Source organism: Dromiciops gliroides, chromosome 1 (genome assembly GCF_019393635.1).
Source record: "Dromiciops gliroides isolate mDroGli1 chromosome 1, mDroGli1.pri, whole genome shotgun sequence".
NCBI lineage: Eukaryota > Metazoa > Chordata > Mammalia > Microbiotheria > Microbiotheriidae > Dromiciops > Dromiciops gliroides.
The window spans coordinates 420,645,313-420,660,424 of NC_057861.1; the positions used below are offsets into that span (position 1 = coordinate 420,645,313).

A 15,112-nucleotide genomic window follows, 5' to 3' on the forward strand; every position below is an offset into this window, starting at 1 on the left:
CATGCGTTGGACTAAGGGTACTGAGACTCACAATATTACTATTATTATTATTATTATTATTATTATTAGGCAACAGCCACTGGCTCACAAAGTCATGTTGAGGTTTTGTGAGGAGGTTGTAGTATGCATGATTGGCAGGAGAACACACATGCTTTTGAAGCACAGGCAATTAGGCGATATAGAACAAGGTAACCTCCTGGATTCGGGATTAGGAAGACCAGTTGGAATCTTGCCTCTGACATGTGTGACCTGGAGAAATTCACTCAACTCTCTCAGCCTCAGTTTCCTCGTCTGTAAAATGAGGATAGTAAAAGCACTTACCTCACAGGGTGGAAGGAGATCCTTTGCATATGGAAAGCCCTTTGCAAACGTGAATGTGACATATAAATTATTATTGTTGTTGAAAAAAACAACGGACTTGGACAGGACCTGTGATTTCATTGGTACCCTGAGCTTCAGGTGAAGCATTTCCTTTAGCAATGCAGATGGGCACCTCCCCAGCAACTTTTAGTTTTAGAGACCCGTCTAGATGGAGGAGAGAGAAGGGGAAGGGGAGGAAAGAGGGTGGGGAGGGGAAGAGGAGGAGCCTGGAGAGTATTTATACTCAGAATGCACCTTGCTCAACCCGAGGAAGATCGCTGGCTTCACTCTCGCCAGTGCGCAGGCGCCTTCTCTCCCCTCCTTCCCCGACTCCCGCCCTATTTCGCACAGACGTACTCAGAGGGCCTCCTTGTTACCATGCCTGAGAAACCCCTACAGTATTTTAATGGCTGCCCCTCCCGGCAGGAGGCGCCCTCTGTCCTCGGGAGGTCATCGATGGCTCTCCAAGGCATCCGGGTGTTGGAGTTGGCCGGCCTGGCCCCAGGCCCCCACTGTGGCATGATCCTGGCCGATTTCGGGGCCCAGGTGATGCGGGTGGACCGGCCCGGCCACCGCGGTGTTACGTGGATGGCTCGAGGGAAGCGCTCCTTGGCCTTGGACTTGAAGCGGCCTGCAGGGGCGTCCGTGATGCGCAGGCTCTGTCGCCAGAGTGACGTGTTGCTGGAGCCCTTCCGGCCGGGTGAGAGCGACAACCGCCCCCCACCCCTGCACTTCCCTCCCCCCTTCCGTCCCACACAGTGCTCTCCCCGCTCCCTCCTGCTCCCGCCTCCCCCTTCCCCCGGGTTCATACCTCTCCTCCTGGGGTCTCATTCCCTCCCCAGATTCCCGGGTTACCCCCACCCCACCGTCCTTGGGTCCCCACCACTACCACTACGTCCTTTCTATCTAAGCCCCTCCACACATCCCTAACCATTATGAGGACCCAAAGTTCCTAACCCTTGAATTCCACCCTGGGCACCTGCCCTTTGTTAGGGCTGTGCAGCCATGCCATGTTGTCCTGGTAGGGCTGGGGCTCAATAGTTCCCCTCCTTCACCCCAAACATTCCGCCCCATGTAGGGCTAGGGGCTGAACCTTGTCTGTGATGGTGTCAGATGTGTGGCGTGTACGTGTGCATCAAAAATAAATAAATGGGGCAGCCAGGTGGCGCAGTGGATAAAGCACTGGTCCTAGATTCAGGAGGACCTAAATTCAAATCCGCCCTCAGACACTTGACACTTACTAGCCGTGTGACTTTGGGCAAGTCACTTAACCCTCATTGCCCTGGGGGGGAATATATATACATATACATATATATACACACATATATATACATATATATATATATATACATACATACACACACACACACACACACACACACACACACACACACACACATATATATGAATGACCATTTAAAAAAGACAAAACAAAACAACCCACCCAAATCTTGAAAAAGCCATGGAGTGTGTTTGTGGCATATGTCACTATGGGCAAGTCACTTAGTTTCTCAGTGTGTCAGATTCTTCATTCGTGCAATGAGAGGGATGGACTCCATCTGGAGAGCAGCTTCCCAAACTTCTTAGGGAAGAGAACTTAGAGCCTTTCAGGAGGCTGTATCCCCAGGCTTCTGGTGCTCTAAAGAATAGGGCTGATGGGATATCAGCAACAGCAATGGAGATGAAGAGAATATAAACTGTGCAGTGTTTAGATAATAAGTGTTAGATGATGATAGTTAGCATTATATAGTGCTTTAATTTTGAAAAAAAACCAAAACACTTTACTTCTTCACTACTTTGAGGTAGTTCTGTTATTATACCATTTTTACAGATGAGGAAACTAAGACTCAGAGAACTTAAAAGACTTGCCAAGGGTAATACAACTAGGAAGTGGCTGGTGGCTGGATTGAATTTTCAGGCCATTTCTCCTGACTCCCAAGTCCAGCGCTCTCTGCAACTGTACGACTTAGCTGCCTCTGATTCTTAGGCTGCTGCTTTAAACAGCTTTGAAAGCTTCTAAATTCTGAATTTATGCTTCCTTTAATTTCAACAGTTGAAACAGCACTGTCATGTCTGACCTTAAACAAAAAAGATAAAGCTCCAAATACATAAGCTAAATAGATAAGGTGGTTTTGTTTTGTTTTGTTTTCTGGGGCAGTGAGGGTTAAGTGACTTGCCCAAGGTCACACAGCTAGTCAAGTGTTTGAGGCCAGATTTGAACTCAGTTCTTCTGAAGCTTTATCCACTGCACCACCTACCTGCCCCAATAAGGTGTTTTTATGTAAATTTGGAAAAGGTAGGCCCTATCTTTTCAGATCTGTACTCTCTGAACACAAATATGTTGACATTAAAATTATTTTCTCCCTTTAAGCAAAATACGTTGCCAGATAGGTTTCACAAATATGTCTTTGGAAAACTATAATAATTTTTAGTCCCTATGGCTGAGCGAAACTTGTGTAAACATAAATAATTATTTTTCATAAATTCTTAAAGAAGTTAAAGCAAAAAATGACTTTAAATGTTTACATTCTACTTAGGTGTCATGGAGAAAATTGGACTTGGTCCAGAGATTCTGCAAAAGGAGAATCCAAGGCTTATCTATGCCAGATTGAGTGGATTTGGTCAGTTGGGAAGATTGTCTAAGGCAGCAGGTCATGATATCAATTTTCTGGCCTTGTCAGGTATGCTGGGGAATATAATTAATTTTTTTTTTACATTTTGCTTACATCTATTCAAGGTCTATAGTTTAGTTCATTTCAGCAAGAAATTAAAAATATGATTAAATACGAAATCTTCAATAGCCTTAATTCGAGAAATATTTGATCAGTAAGGGAGATAGATGGGTTTGACTTGTGAGATGACTAGTTCCAAACTTTTCTGTAGACTCCTAGAGCCCTTCAAGGCTTGTCTTTCTTTTTTGTCTATGGGATTACCCTATTGGTAAGCATTGTAGGGCATGAAATAGACACCAAAAGATTTCCTAATTTCAGCATTTTGATGATTGCTGCCCTTAGATAAGAGTGAGTGCTGATGAAATCATATTGAAATGTTGGGCTCTTTGAGAGCCTGCATGCTGTAATGGAAAGAATTCCTTCAGGATTTGGCATCAGGCGAACTGAATTTAAATCCCAGCTCCAAAACTTATTAATAATGTGACCATTGGCAGGTCATTTAATCTCTTTGAACTTCCTTAGCTTTCTCTTTTAAAATGAGGATAATGATACTTGTCTTTTTGTAAGAAATACTATAAAAGCTCTCTCTCTCTTTTTTTTTTTTGCAAATTTCTTTATACATATTAATTCACTTTGTTTCCATAACCACACTGTATAGTAGGTACTTTTATTATTCCTATTTTATAAATGAGGAAATAGAGGCAGAGAGGCTAATTTACAGGCACATATTAAACAGCTAAGTGTCTGATGCCATATTTTAATTTAGATTCCAGGTCTAATGCTCTATCCAGTGTGCTGCCTACCTGCCTCAGTAGTTTAGGCTTAACAGCAGATTATGTATCTACTGTCCAAGAACTATTCAAACAAAATACGGAAAGGGAGGTGGAGTATTAAATGCATTAAAAGTATTAAATGAATCAAAAGAAGTCTGACAGTGCTTTGGCTTAGTCCTCTGGAGGAGAGAAGGAAAGGGAACAAACATTTATTGTGTCTACTGTGTAGCAGACACTCTGCCAAGGCTTTAATATCTCATTTGGTCTTCACAAACACCCTGTGAGGTAGGTTCTATTATCATCCCCATCTTATAGTTGAGGAAACTGAGACATATGGAGGCTATATAGCCAGAAATTGCACAGGAAGAGAAGTAGTGTTGTGAGTTACACCATTGGAGAGAGTCCCTGAGTCTATAACATCTTGGATCTGTCAAAGTTACTACATTTGATCTTAGTCTAGATGGGCCAAGAAGTAATGCTTTATCCAAGAAATGGAATTTTTCTTACTGTCCTATGGAATCTATAAGATAATATCCATTAATGCCCTGACCTCTGTGAATAAAAACATAAAAGCACAGTAACACAAGTAACTAGATTAGGATTTGAGTAAACACATGCTGATTTATAAGAAATGTTAGGAAAACTATCCTTTGCCTATCTACAAATGTAGAAAAGAGAAGGTTTTCCTCTGAATTAAAAAAATAGTTTATTTTTTATATTTTAATTTTTTTTTGCAGGGTAGTGAGCATTAAGTGACTTGCCCAGGGTCACACAGCTAGTAAGTTTCAAGTTTCTGAGGCCAGATTTGAACTCAGGTCCTCCTGAATCCAGGGCTGGTGCTTTATCTACTGTGCCACCTAGCTGCCCCTGAGTTTGTTTTTTAAAAAATAAAATACTTTGGATTTCAAAAATCTCACATTTTGGTTAAAAACAGGTCTTAAGTTCACAGGTTAATTTTGCTCAGTATCCTGACTTATTTTCTTCTTAAATATATAGGTGTGCTGTCGAAATTAGGCAGGAGCAGTGAGACTCCTTATGCACCGCTAAATCTTCTGGCTGACTTTGGTGGTGGTAGTTTGACATGTGCATTGGGCATTGTGCTGGCTCTTTATGAACGTACACAGTCTGGTAAAGGTCAGGTCATTGATGCAAATATGGTAAGTTAACATCACTGAAAATGAAATAATTAACAGTTGTTTCCAAGAGCAATTTTTGACATTTGAAGCAGAGTTCAGATTTCTAAAACAATTACTTTTCTCAAGATGGCCTCATAGAATTTAATATACATACCGACTATAAATCTTACTTTTACTCTGGTAACATTCTAACCACTTATCTCCCCTCATTCATACCTTAGCCCTCCAGCACTATTTTCTCTCCTTGTCTCTCCAGATGGGACTATCGGGTTTCCAACTTCTAAATTAAGTTTAAATCATAAGTGCCTCAGAAAGTGTTTCTTGGCAAAGTAAAGGAAAAGCGAGTGTTTATTTAAACAAATCACAACAGATTCAAGTTCTTCTCTCACTGTCCCACTGGAAACATGAATCTTGTCTAAGATGTCACTAGTCCAGATTATTGTTATACAGTATTTTAATGTACTATTGTGCAGAAATCTCTCTTGTTTTAAACTCTTGCTATTTTATGCTTTAAAGTGTTTTTAAAAGACAATATAAGAAATGGTGTAGTTTCTTGTAAAAGCAGGCAACCAAACTATAAAGTTATGAAGGGAAAGTGCAAATATTAATAAAGTTTAAGTATTTTATGCAAATTAGATATAAGAACAACTAGCTTCAAATAGAAAACAGTGATGGTTAAGAAAGCGTTTTGTCTAATTGGAAGAAAAACTACTCGTGAATACTTTATTGGTATATTAGTGTTCTGAAACCATCTAGTCCAACCCGCTCATCAATTGTTTGCTTTTATTCTATCATTTCTTTTTGCTTTGCTATAAGGTGATTGGGATGCAAAGGGTAGAAAGAGATTATCATGGAAGCTTCCTGGTTGATAAGAAATGTCAACAAATCTGAGTAAGGTTGTTCTGCTTATTAGCTAACAGGCAGTTAAAAGTCTATTCAGCTAAGAGAGCTCAAAGGCTGATGGAAGCATTTTTTTAAATAGAAAGTTTTCTTGAAACTGTAAAGCTTTTCTGGACCTTAGATAAACCCTAGAACCCTTCTTCAAGTTCTTTCACCAATGTTTCCTAATAGGTGGCTCCTTTCCCAGACAATGAGCCCTTCCTCCTTGCAAAAAGGAAAAAAAAATATTTAAAATCTCCTGAGCAGCTGTGTCCATCAGTATATGCAACATTGTACATGCCCTGACAGCCACTTCTGCAGAGAAAGGGAGGTGCATTTTGCCATTCTCTATGACAAAGATTCATCATTACAGTTACTTAGTTCTTTTCCTTGTAATATTCTTTTAATTTCTATTACTGTAATCCTGTTTCATGGGAGCAACCTCTGAAACAAAACAAAATACAACATGAAACGGATTCCTTTTCTGCTTCTACAAGTGACAAAGTGCAAAGAGTACTAAGAATCTCAGAGTTTTTAGAGTTTCAAGAAATAGTATTCTAACTGTTGGTATTTGTAGTACAATAGGAAATGTGTTGTATTTGACATCAGAGGACCTTTATTTGAATCCCAGCTTTCCTTGTGCTGGGTGTGTAATGTCTGGCCATTCACTTCACTTTTCTGGCCCATGTTTTGCTCATCTGTAAAGTGAGGGAGTTGGACCTGATCTCTGAGATTCCTTTCAGCTTCAATTCTCTGATCCTAGGAGGTGATTATGTGAATCTATTGGAGGGAATGAAATAGCCAAAGGAGAGAATACCGAAAACAGAGCCTTGAAGAATGCCTATGTTCATGTCAGGAAGGAAGTTAAAAAAAAAACAAAACAGTGAAGGAGACAAAGAAGAAAGGTTAAAAACAGGTTGCAGGAAGGCAGCTAGGTGGCGCAGTGGATAAAGCACCCGGCCCTGCATTCAGGAGGACCTGAGTTCAAATACGACCTCAGACACTTGACACTTACTAAGTGTGTGACCATGGGCAAGTCACTTAACCCTCATTGCCCTGCAAAAAAACAAAAACAAACAGATTGGAAAACATTGAGAATATGTCATAAAATCCAAAGGAGTAGAGATTACCAACAATAACAACTGATATTTACCTCAACACTTTTTTTTCTCTTTTTAGGTCTTTAATTTTATTTTCCCCCCAATTACATGTAAAAACAATTTAATACCCATTTTAAAAACTGTGCTCCAAATTCTCTTCCTCCCTCCCTGCCTACCCCCTACCCTTAAGAACACAAGCAATTCAATATGTTATACATGTCTAGACATGTATAACATTTCCACATTAGTCAGGTTGTGAAAGAAAACAGACAAAAAAGTAAGAAAAAATTCTAAAAAAAATATGCTTCAATCTGTACTCAGACATCATCAGTTCTTTCTTTGGAGATGGATTGCATTTTTCATAAGTCCTTCAGAATTATTTTGAATCACTGCATTGCCAAGAATAGCCAAGTCATTCACAGCTGATCATCTTGCAATATCCTGTTATTTTGTAAACAGTACATCTCACTTTGCATCAGCTCATGTAAGTCCAGGGTTTTCTGAGAGCATCCTGCTCATCATTTCTTACAGTATGATAGTATTCCATCATAATCTCATCCCACAATTTGTTCAGCTATTTCCCAATTGATGGGCATCTTCTCAATTTCAAATTCTTTGAACCAGAAAAGGGCTGCCATAAATATTTTTTGGACATGACCTAACACTTTAAGGACAAAAAAGCATTTTTAAAATGCATTGTTTCATTTGATTCTCACAACTCTACAAAGTCAGCACTATGAATACTCCTCATTTTATATATCAGTTAGTTATTTGCCTAAGGTCAAAAAACAAGTGAATGTCCGAAACTGGATTTGAACCCTAATGTTCCTAACTCCATTATGCCACAAATGAACTATGGAGAAAAGGAGGGTGAGGACTTGGAAAAGACCATTTAGTCTGATAGGTGGAAGGGCATTGGTGATCTTTGAGAGAGTAGTTTCAGTAGAATATCAGGGACTGAAGCCAGATGGCAAGAGGTTGAGGAGTGAGTGGGCAGTGAGGTAGTAGAGGCAATAAATAAGTAAGTAAGAAGTAAATAAATATGTGTATATACATATATATATATATATCTGTCAAGAAGTTTGGTAGCAACAAAAGGGAGGAGAGATGAAGATTGTAGAAGGGTTTAGGAAGCAGGTTTTTAGTATAGGAGCAGGCAGAGAAGACGGAATGGAAGATGACAGAGAAGGGATGATCAATAGAGCAAGTCCCCATAGGAGGTGAGATAGAATATGATCACTGGCACAGGTGGAGGTGTTAACATTTGCAAGGAGAAATACTTCCCCTAAGGAGATGAGTGAAGACTTGGAGAAGTTTGGAGGTGTGAAAGAAGAAGGTCAAAAGAATGCATTTGGATGGTCTTGAGTAAAGTAGGAGGCAAATTATCTGCTGAGAATATGAAGGTCAGAAGTGTGTTTGAAGACTTTACCTCAATGGATTATCCATTGTTGGTATGAGGCTTCCCAGAGTGGCTACATTTTAGGGACACCAAGAATTTTATAATATTTTTAAAATTCAGAGACTGAAGTCATAATAGCTATGGACAAAAAAGAGATGTTTATGTTACCTATAGACAGCCTTTGGGCGTTTGGGGCTGGGTGATATTCCTTGCCAGTGAGATGATTCCCTACTGGACTAACCATGGCTATATGATTCAGTAAGGAGGTAATCATACTTGAGAAATAGCATGGTGAAGTGAATAGGCACTTGGCTTTGGAATTAAGAAGACCAAGGTTTGAATTGTGCCTCCCCCATGTATGAGCTGTGGGACCTTGGGCAATTCATTTCAGTTTCTTCATCTGTAAAATAAGGGGATTAGACTTGATGACCTCTAAGGACCCTTCTAGTTCTAAATATTTAAGTTCCCTTAAAAAATTAGTCCTGGTTTTCTTTTGTTTTTTTCCTTTTTCTTTTTTGGTGGGGCAATGAGGGTTAAGTGACTTGCCCAAGGTAACACAGCTAGTAAGTGTCAAGTATCTGAGGCTGGATTTGAACTCAGGTCCTCCTGAATCCAGGGCCAGTACTTTATCCACTGTGCCACCCAGCTGCCCCCAGTCCTGTTTTTCTAATGTTGAAATTGTTTCTATACCAACTCTTAGAGGAAAAAAACCCTACTGAAGTTAATTGTATTCTTTCCAATGTGAACAACCTGTATAAGTGATCTAATTTGTAAACCAAATGACACATTCTGCTTCTTTCTAGGTAGAAGGAACAGCATATCTAAGTTCTTTTCTGTGGCATTCACAAAATGCAGGACTCTGGAGCCAGCCTCGAGGAAAGAATGTATTAGATAGTGGAGCACCTTTCTATGAGACTTACAGGACTTCAGATGGGAAATTCATGGCTGTTGGTGCCATAGAACCTCAATTCTATGCACTGCTGATTAATGGTAATGAGTTTTTGGAAGTTGCTGCTCCTTTGTCTGTTTTCATAAGTGTATTGGCAGTATAGCTGGGAGCTCCTTTTGAGTCTTGAATTATTTGGGTGACCTTTCAGAATTTAAAATGCTGGTTTCCTATGAATTTATATTCTGACCAACCAACATAATTTACTATACAATTTCTTATTATAGCTCATGCTTTTCCCAATTAAAAAATTCATGTTGAGGGGCAGCTAGGTGGCACAGCAGATAGAGCACCGGCCCTGGAGTCAGGAATACCTGAGTTCAAATCCAGCCTCAGACACTTAACACTAGCTGTGTGACCCTGGGCAAGTCACTTAACCCCAATTGCCTCACTAAAAAAAAAAATTCATGTTGAGTTATTATAATGTTTCTGAATTTTGAAGGATGTGTAGATTAATATTAAAACCCTTCCCCGCAAACAAAAGACCCTTTTAGACACTTGACACTAGCTTTGCGACCCTAGGCAAGTCACTTAACCCCAATTGCCTCACCAAAAAAAAAAAAAAAAGAATAGATTAAATGACTATCAAACTCTAGATGATAATTTTAGAAATCATATCCATAAGGATGGAGTCTCAAAGTCTATCATACCCTTCTGGACAAGATAGAGGTGGATATGTTGGATTCTAAACTAAGTTGACTAGTTGACAGACTTGTTGATTTCTTTTTTTCTTTTTAGTGAGGCAATTGGGGTTAAGTGACTTGCCCAGGGTCACACAGCTAGTAAGTGTTAAGTGTCTGAGGTCGGATTTGAACTCAGGTACTCCTGACTCCAAGGCCAGTGCTCTATCCACTGCACCACCTAGCTGCCCCCAGACTTGTTGATTTCTCATCAAGGACCTACACCTTGTCAGCTTGGAAGGTTTATCATGGAGTACCCCAGAGATCTTGGCTTGACCCTGTTATCAATGACTTTAATAAAAGCATAGATAGCATGCTCATCAAATTTGTGGATGACCCCAAACTGGGAGGGAAAGCCAATACTTTGGATGGTTGAATCAGGATCCAAAGCAGTGTTGACAGGTTAGAACATGGAGCCGAATCGAATAAGATGACATTTATCTCAGTTAAATCTTAAGTCTTATACTTGGTTCAAAAAATTAATCATAGGGGCAGCTAGGTGGCTCAGTGGATAGAGCACTGGCCCTGGATTCAGGAGTACCTGAGTTCAAATCCGGCCTCAGACACTTAACACTTACTAGCTGTGTGACCTTGGGCAAGTCACTTAACCCCAATTGCCTCACTAAAAAAAAAAAATTAATCATGGCAAATCTTTGTCTTTTTAGGATATCCTCATTCTTAAAAAAATATTTATTTATTTATTTATTTTGGCAGGGCAATAAGGGTTAAGTGACTTGCCCAAGGTCACACAGCTAGTTAAGTGTCAAGTGTCTGAGGTCGGATTTGCATTCAAGTCTTCCTGAATCCAGGGTCAGTGCTTTATCCACTGAGCCACCTACCTGCCCCAGGATATCCTTATTTTATAGATAAGACAGCTGAGATTTGTTGAGATTAAGTTGTTTGCCTAAAAGTACATATTAGAACTGACTCAAATACATATTTCTTCATCTGTAAAATGGGGGTGAGGTAGTAATACTTATATTACTTTCCCCCTCAGCATCTTTGTATAAAGATCAGATGTGGTAGCATCTGTTGAAGTACTCTGTAATTGCAAATGAATTTGAGAGTGAGGTGGTTGTTCTTACTATCACTCTTTACATATGCTTCCATAGCCATCCCTTGACAGCTGTCATGTTCAATTAAAGTCTTTAAAGTGAATTAGAGAAAAGCAAAATGATCTACCACAAATGGAAGGTTCTTACTATCCCTAGTGCTGCTAGGATAATTTGGATGGGCTAAAAAATCTTCCTGTTCCCAAATATGAGCAATGCAAAAATAAATTTCTCTGAAATTCCATAGGTACTTTATTTTCTTGTAGAATACATGATTGGATTGTATCCATGAGTATGGTAATCCTATTATAAAACCATTATCTCTCCACATTATTCCTTTAAAACTAAGATTGTTAGGGGTAGAGTTGTTTCTATCATATATTTTGCAATATTCATTCTAATTTTATAAAAAATATTTAGTAGTTTTTTAAAAAAATAAGCTTTATTATTTTTATATTGCCAAAGTTACTCCCCTAGCCCCTTCCCAGAGAGACATCTCTTTTAACAAAGAAGTTTAGAAAAAAGAAGGAAAAAGGAGAAAGAAGAAGAAAAAAATCAGCAAAATCTATCAATACATTTTTAAAAAATCTGATAATATATGCAGTGTTCCAGACCCATGGAAACTACCACCCCTTCCATTTCCACCCCCCCCCCTCCAAAGAGCAGGGTGGGGATGGGGGCATGTGGTATCTACTCATATCTCTTCTTTGTAGCAAGCTTTTTCTTTGTTACTTTTCAGCATACATTTTTTGACAATTTTGTGGTGGTTGTTTTTATTTACATTATTGCCATTGGGTGTATTATTTCCTTGTCTCTTCTTCACTTTATATCACTTAATATAATTTTTCTATGCTTTTACTGGTTTTTTAATATTCATCATTTCTTATACACTAAATTCTTGGACAATAGTTTGCTTAGCCATTCTGAAATTGATGGAAATCTACTTTGTTTCCAGTTCTTTACTACCGCAAAAGAATGTTGCTATAAATATTAAAAGGTCGTTTTAATTTTAAATATCAAATTACAAGTATTACAACTTTAGAGAGTTATAACCATAGAGAATTGTCCTATTGTGAACAAATTTTCTTTGAAATTAATGTCAAAGATAACATTTTTCTTCTTGCAAACCAAAAGAAAACTAAGGCTAGACTAGCTGAACACTGTTCTTTTAAACAAGACATAATTATCAAATGTATACTGTTGACTCTCCGGTCATATACTATATTCTCTTGACCCATTTGGGACACTATATTCAGTCTTATTTGAGGTGGAGGGCAGTCAGTGCACAGTCCATTTCCATCAATTGTCTGGCTTAATCATTACCAAAGCATAGTCAATAAATAAGAATGTCTTATTTTCTCTCATCAGGACTGGGGTTAAATTCTGATGAACTTCCAGATCAGTTGAGTTTATCTGATTGGGAAGAAATGAAGAAGAAATTTGCAGATACTTTTGCAAAGAAGTCACAGGCAGAATGGTGTAAGATCTTTGATGGCACAGATGCATGTGTGACTCCTGTTGTGAGTTTGGAGGAAGCTGCCCTTAATGAACATAACCGAGAACGGGGCACTTTTATCACTAATGAGGATCAACATGTGAGCCCTAGACCTGCTCCTTTGCTTTCAAGAACACCAGCTGTTCCCTCTACCAAAAGGGATCCACTGGAAGGAGAACACACTGAAGAGATACTTCAAGAATTTGGATTTAGCAAGGAAGAGATTAATCAACTTACTTTGGATAAAATTATTGAAACAAGCAAACCAAAAGCTCATCTATAAACTCAAAATTATAGAGCTTATTAGGTTTGAAGAATGAATTTATGATACAGGATGATAATTAACACTTTATACATGGAGATTGGAAATTAGGGTATTTGTTGGGATATCTGAATCAGGGAATACCTAGTAACTGAAAATTTGTTTTGGTTACAGTCACGATAGAGTTCACTGCAGATTTTTCCCTGGGAGCTGTTGGCTTAAGAATATTGTGTTTTTAGGAAATTGCTCACAATAGATAATTGTATATAAAAGATGCCTTTTAACTCATCTTTTGAATGTATTTGCTACTCTTAGAACATGGAAGTGCTTGTAATGATTTCAAATGAATTAAAAGAAGTCATTTTGTAAAACATAAAAATTGTACTTAATAAAGTTCAATGATGCCTTAAGACAGAGAGGAAACCCCTAGAGAGGAGTCCCAGTCACCCCCATCTAGTCTATTTTGTATCTGAGTCACCTTCCCTCTTTTAGAAGTAACTGAGGGGAAAAAAAGGGGCAGGTAGGTGGCACAGTGGATAAAGCACCGGCCCTGGAGTCAGGAGTACCTGAGTTCAAATCCGGCCTCAGACACTTAACATTTACTAGCTGTGTGACCCTGGGCAAGTCAACCCCAATTGCCCCACTTAAAAAAAAAAAAACTGAGGGAAAAAAATTACCAAATACATGAATATGCAACCCCACCTACCTGCCCAATGTAAAGAAAGATACCTCAGGACACTTCTCCACTACCACCCCCAGTGATTCCTTAAAGACCAATGCAAATCCTCCTCTCTGCAGCCTCTTTATATCTCTGGCTCCTGAACTCATCCTTTCTCTCCCTGCGCCACCCCCAGCCCAATCTGCTTTTGATGTTTTTTTAAGACTGCTCTTCCAACTTTCCTCCTGACCTTTGTTCAATAAAAGCTGTAAAGACTATTAAACCATATGCCATGCCATGGCATGTCTCTGTCTTGGATTGGAACAAACCCTAAGCTGCAGACTGGTGGCATTCATGGTCATGAGAAAAACTTTTGAAGGAAACGCGGCAAACAAAGATTTAGTTCTCCAGTTATAATTCAAAGGTTGTCATGGAGATTATAGGGGAAGATGATGGAATTTAGGGAGTAGTATCTATTTCATCTTTATTGCTGGTTAACCAAACTGACCCTTGTTGTTAGAAAGGAAAGGTACTTGAGAAACCTGCTTTCTAATGTTTTCCCAACATTTAGCCAATTTAGTAACCATAACTGAAGCCTATGGTTGGGGAAAACCAATCCACTGGTTTTTTAGGGGCCCTGTAGCATAAAGACAGTATAAGAGGAAATCTTTTTTGTGGGGGTTAGGAGTTTGGAGTAACATTTTTCTTTTTTTAAGTTGGGAAATGACTATCGGGAAATGAAAGAAAATTATTCTCAGACTGTTCAAAACATTCCAAGGAGGCAGAGGGGGCTCATTGCTGCTAATCTCTGTCATGCTTCCCCACTTCCCCTCCCTTCCTCCTTGATCATAACTTGTGATCTTGGAAGCATGAAAGAATTTGTGCCCTTCCCCCACCCTGAGCATCTCCTCCTACTTCCTAGCCAGCCAAGGTCCATGTCAAAAGGGGTCTGTTGTGCAAAATTTTGAGCTACTCCCAGGAGGTGGTGGTATTGTAGGGAGTTGCTTTATTTCAACAGGCATGAGTGGCAGCAGTGGGCAGATTGGGACTCAAAAGTACACATCCCTAGCTAGGTTTGGCTTCTTCGACCATACTGACCCCCCTAGAAGGTCTGCGGGCAGACTCATCATGCACAGCATGGCTATGTTTGGAAGGGAATTTTGCTATGCTGTGGAAGCTGCTTATGTGACCCCAGTGCTACTAAGTGTGGGCTTGCCCAAAAGTCTATACAGTGTGGTGTGGCTCATCAGTCCCATCCTGGGGTTCATGTTGCAGCCAGTAGTGGGGACAGCCAGTGACCACTGTAAATCCAGATGGGGCAAACGGAGACCCTACATCTTGACTCTGGGCATCATGATGCTAATAGGCATGGCATTATACCTCAATGGGGATGCTGCGGTTTCAGGTAAGTGAACTCCACAATTTCACGGGTCCAAAATCTATATTTTATTGTGAAATGGTCATAACTTGTTTTATGAGGGAATAAAGTGGGATTTGGATCAGAACAGATCACATCTCTCAGACTATGAGGAAGCTGTTGTTTGGGGGTGACGAGTTCTAGAGTTTTGAAAGTTCTGTATATCGTTGAATATATCAGGAAGTTTACATTTAGAAAATGATGTGGGTGAATCCTAACTAGAATTAAGTATCCACTGGGTTTTCCTTTGATACTATTTTGTCATTACTTCTACCAATCTTAA

At 39.4% G+C, this 15,112-nt stretch overlaps 2 protein-coding genes and 1 long non-coding RNA gene across 3 annotated transcripts in view; 2 read left to right on the top strand and 1 right to left on the bottom strand.

The window, feature by feature from the left end:
* The window catches only part of LOC122734447, a 26,616-nt gene extending 25,951 nt beyond the window's left edge, over nucleotides 1-665 (bottom strand). Inside the window, exon 1 of the long non-coding RNA XR_006354064.1 lies at nucleotides 322-665. This is a non-coding gene — a long non-coding RNA (uncharacterized LOC122734447). The remainder of the gene's footprint in view (nucleotides 1-321) is intronic.
* Nucleotides 548-13,695, top strand: AMACR (alpha-methylacyl-CoA racemase). Its single transcript, XM_043975273.1, has 5 exons — nucleotides 548-1,060; nucleotides 2,898-3,041; nucleotides 4,802-4,962; nucleotides 9,123-9,309; nucleotides 12,366-13,695. The coding sequence occupies exons 1-5, from the start codon at nucleotides 610-612 to the stop codon at nucleotides 12,773-12,775; spliced, it is 1,353 nt and encodes a 450-aa protein (XP_043831208.1). The 5' UTR covers nucleotides 548-609; the 3' UTR covers nucleotides 12,776-13,695.
* A 737-nt stretch (nucleotides 13,696-14,432) lies between these two features.
* SLC45A2 (solute carrier family 45 member 2) overlaps nucleotides 14,433-15,112 on the top strand; it is a 59,067-nt gene continuing 58,387 nt past the window's right edge. The window contains exon 1 of the mRNA XM_043977393.1: nucleotides 14,433-14,817. Coding sequence (XP_043833328.1) covers nucleotides 14,433-14,817 — 385 coding nt within the window. The remainder of the gene's footprint in view (nucleotides 14,818-15,112) is intronic.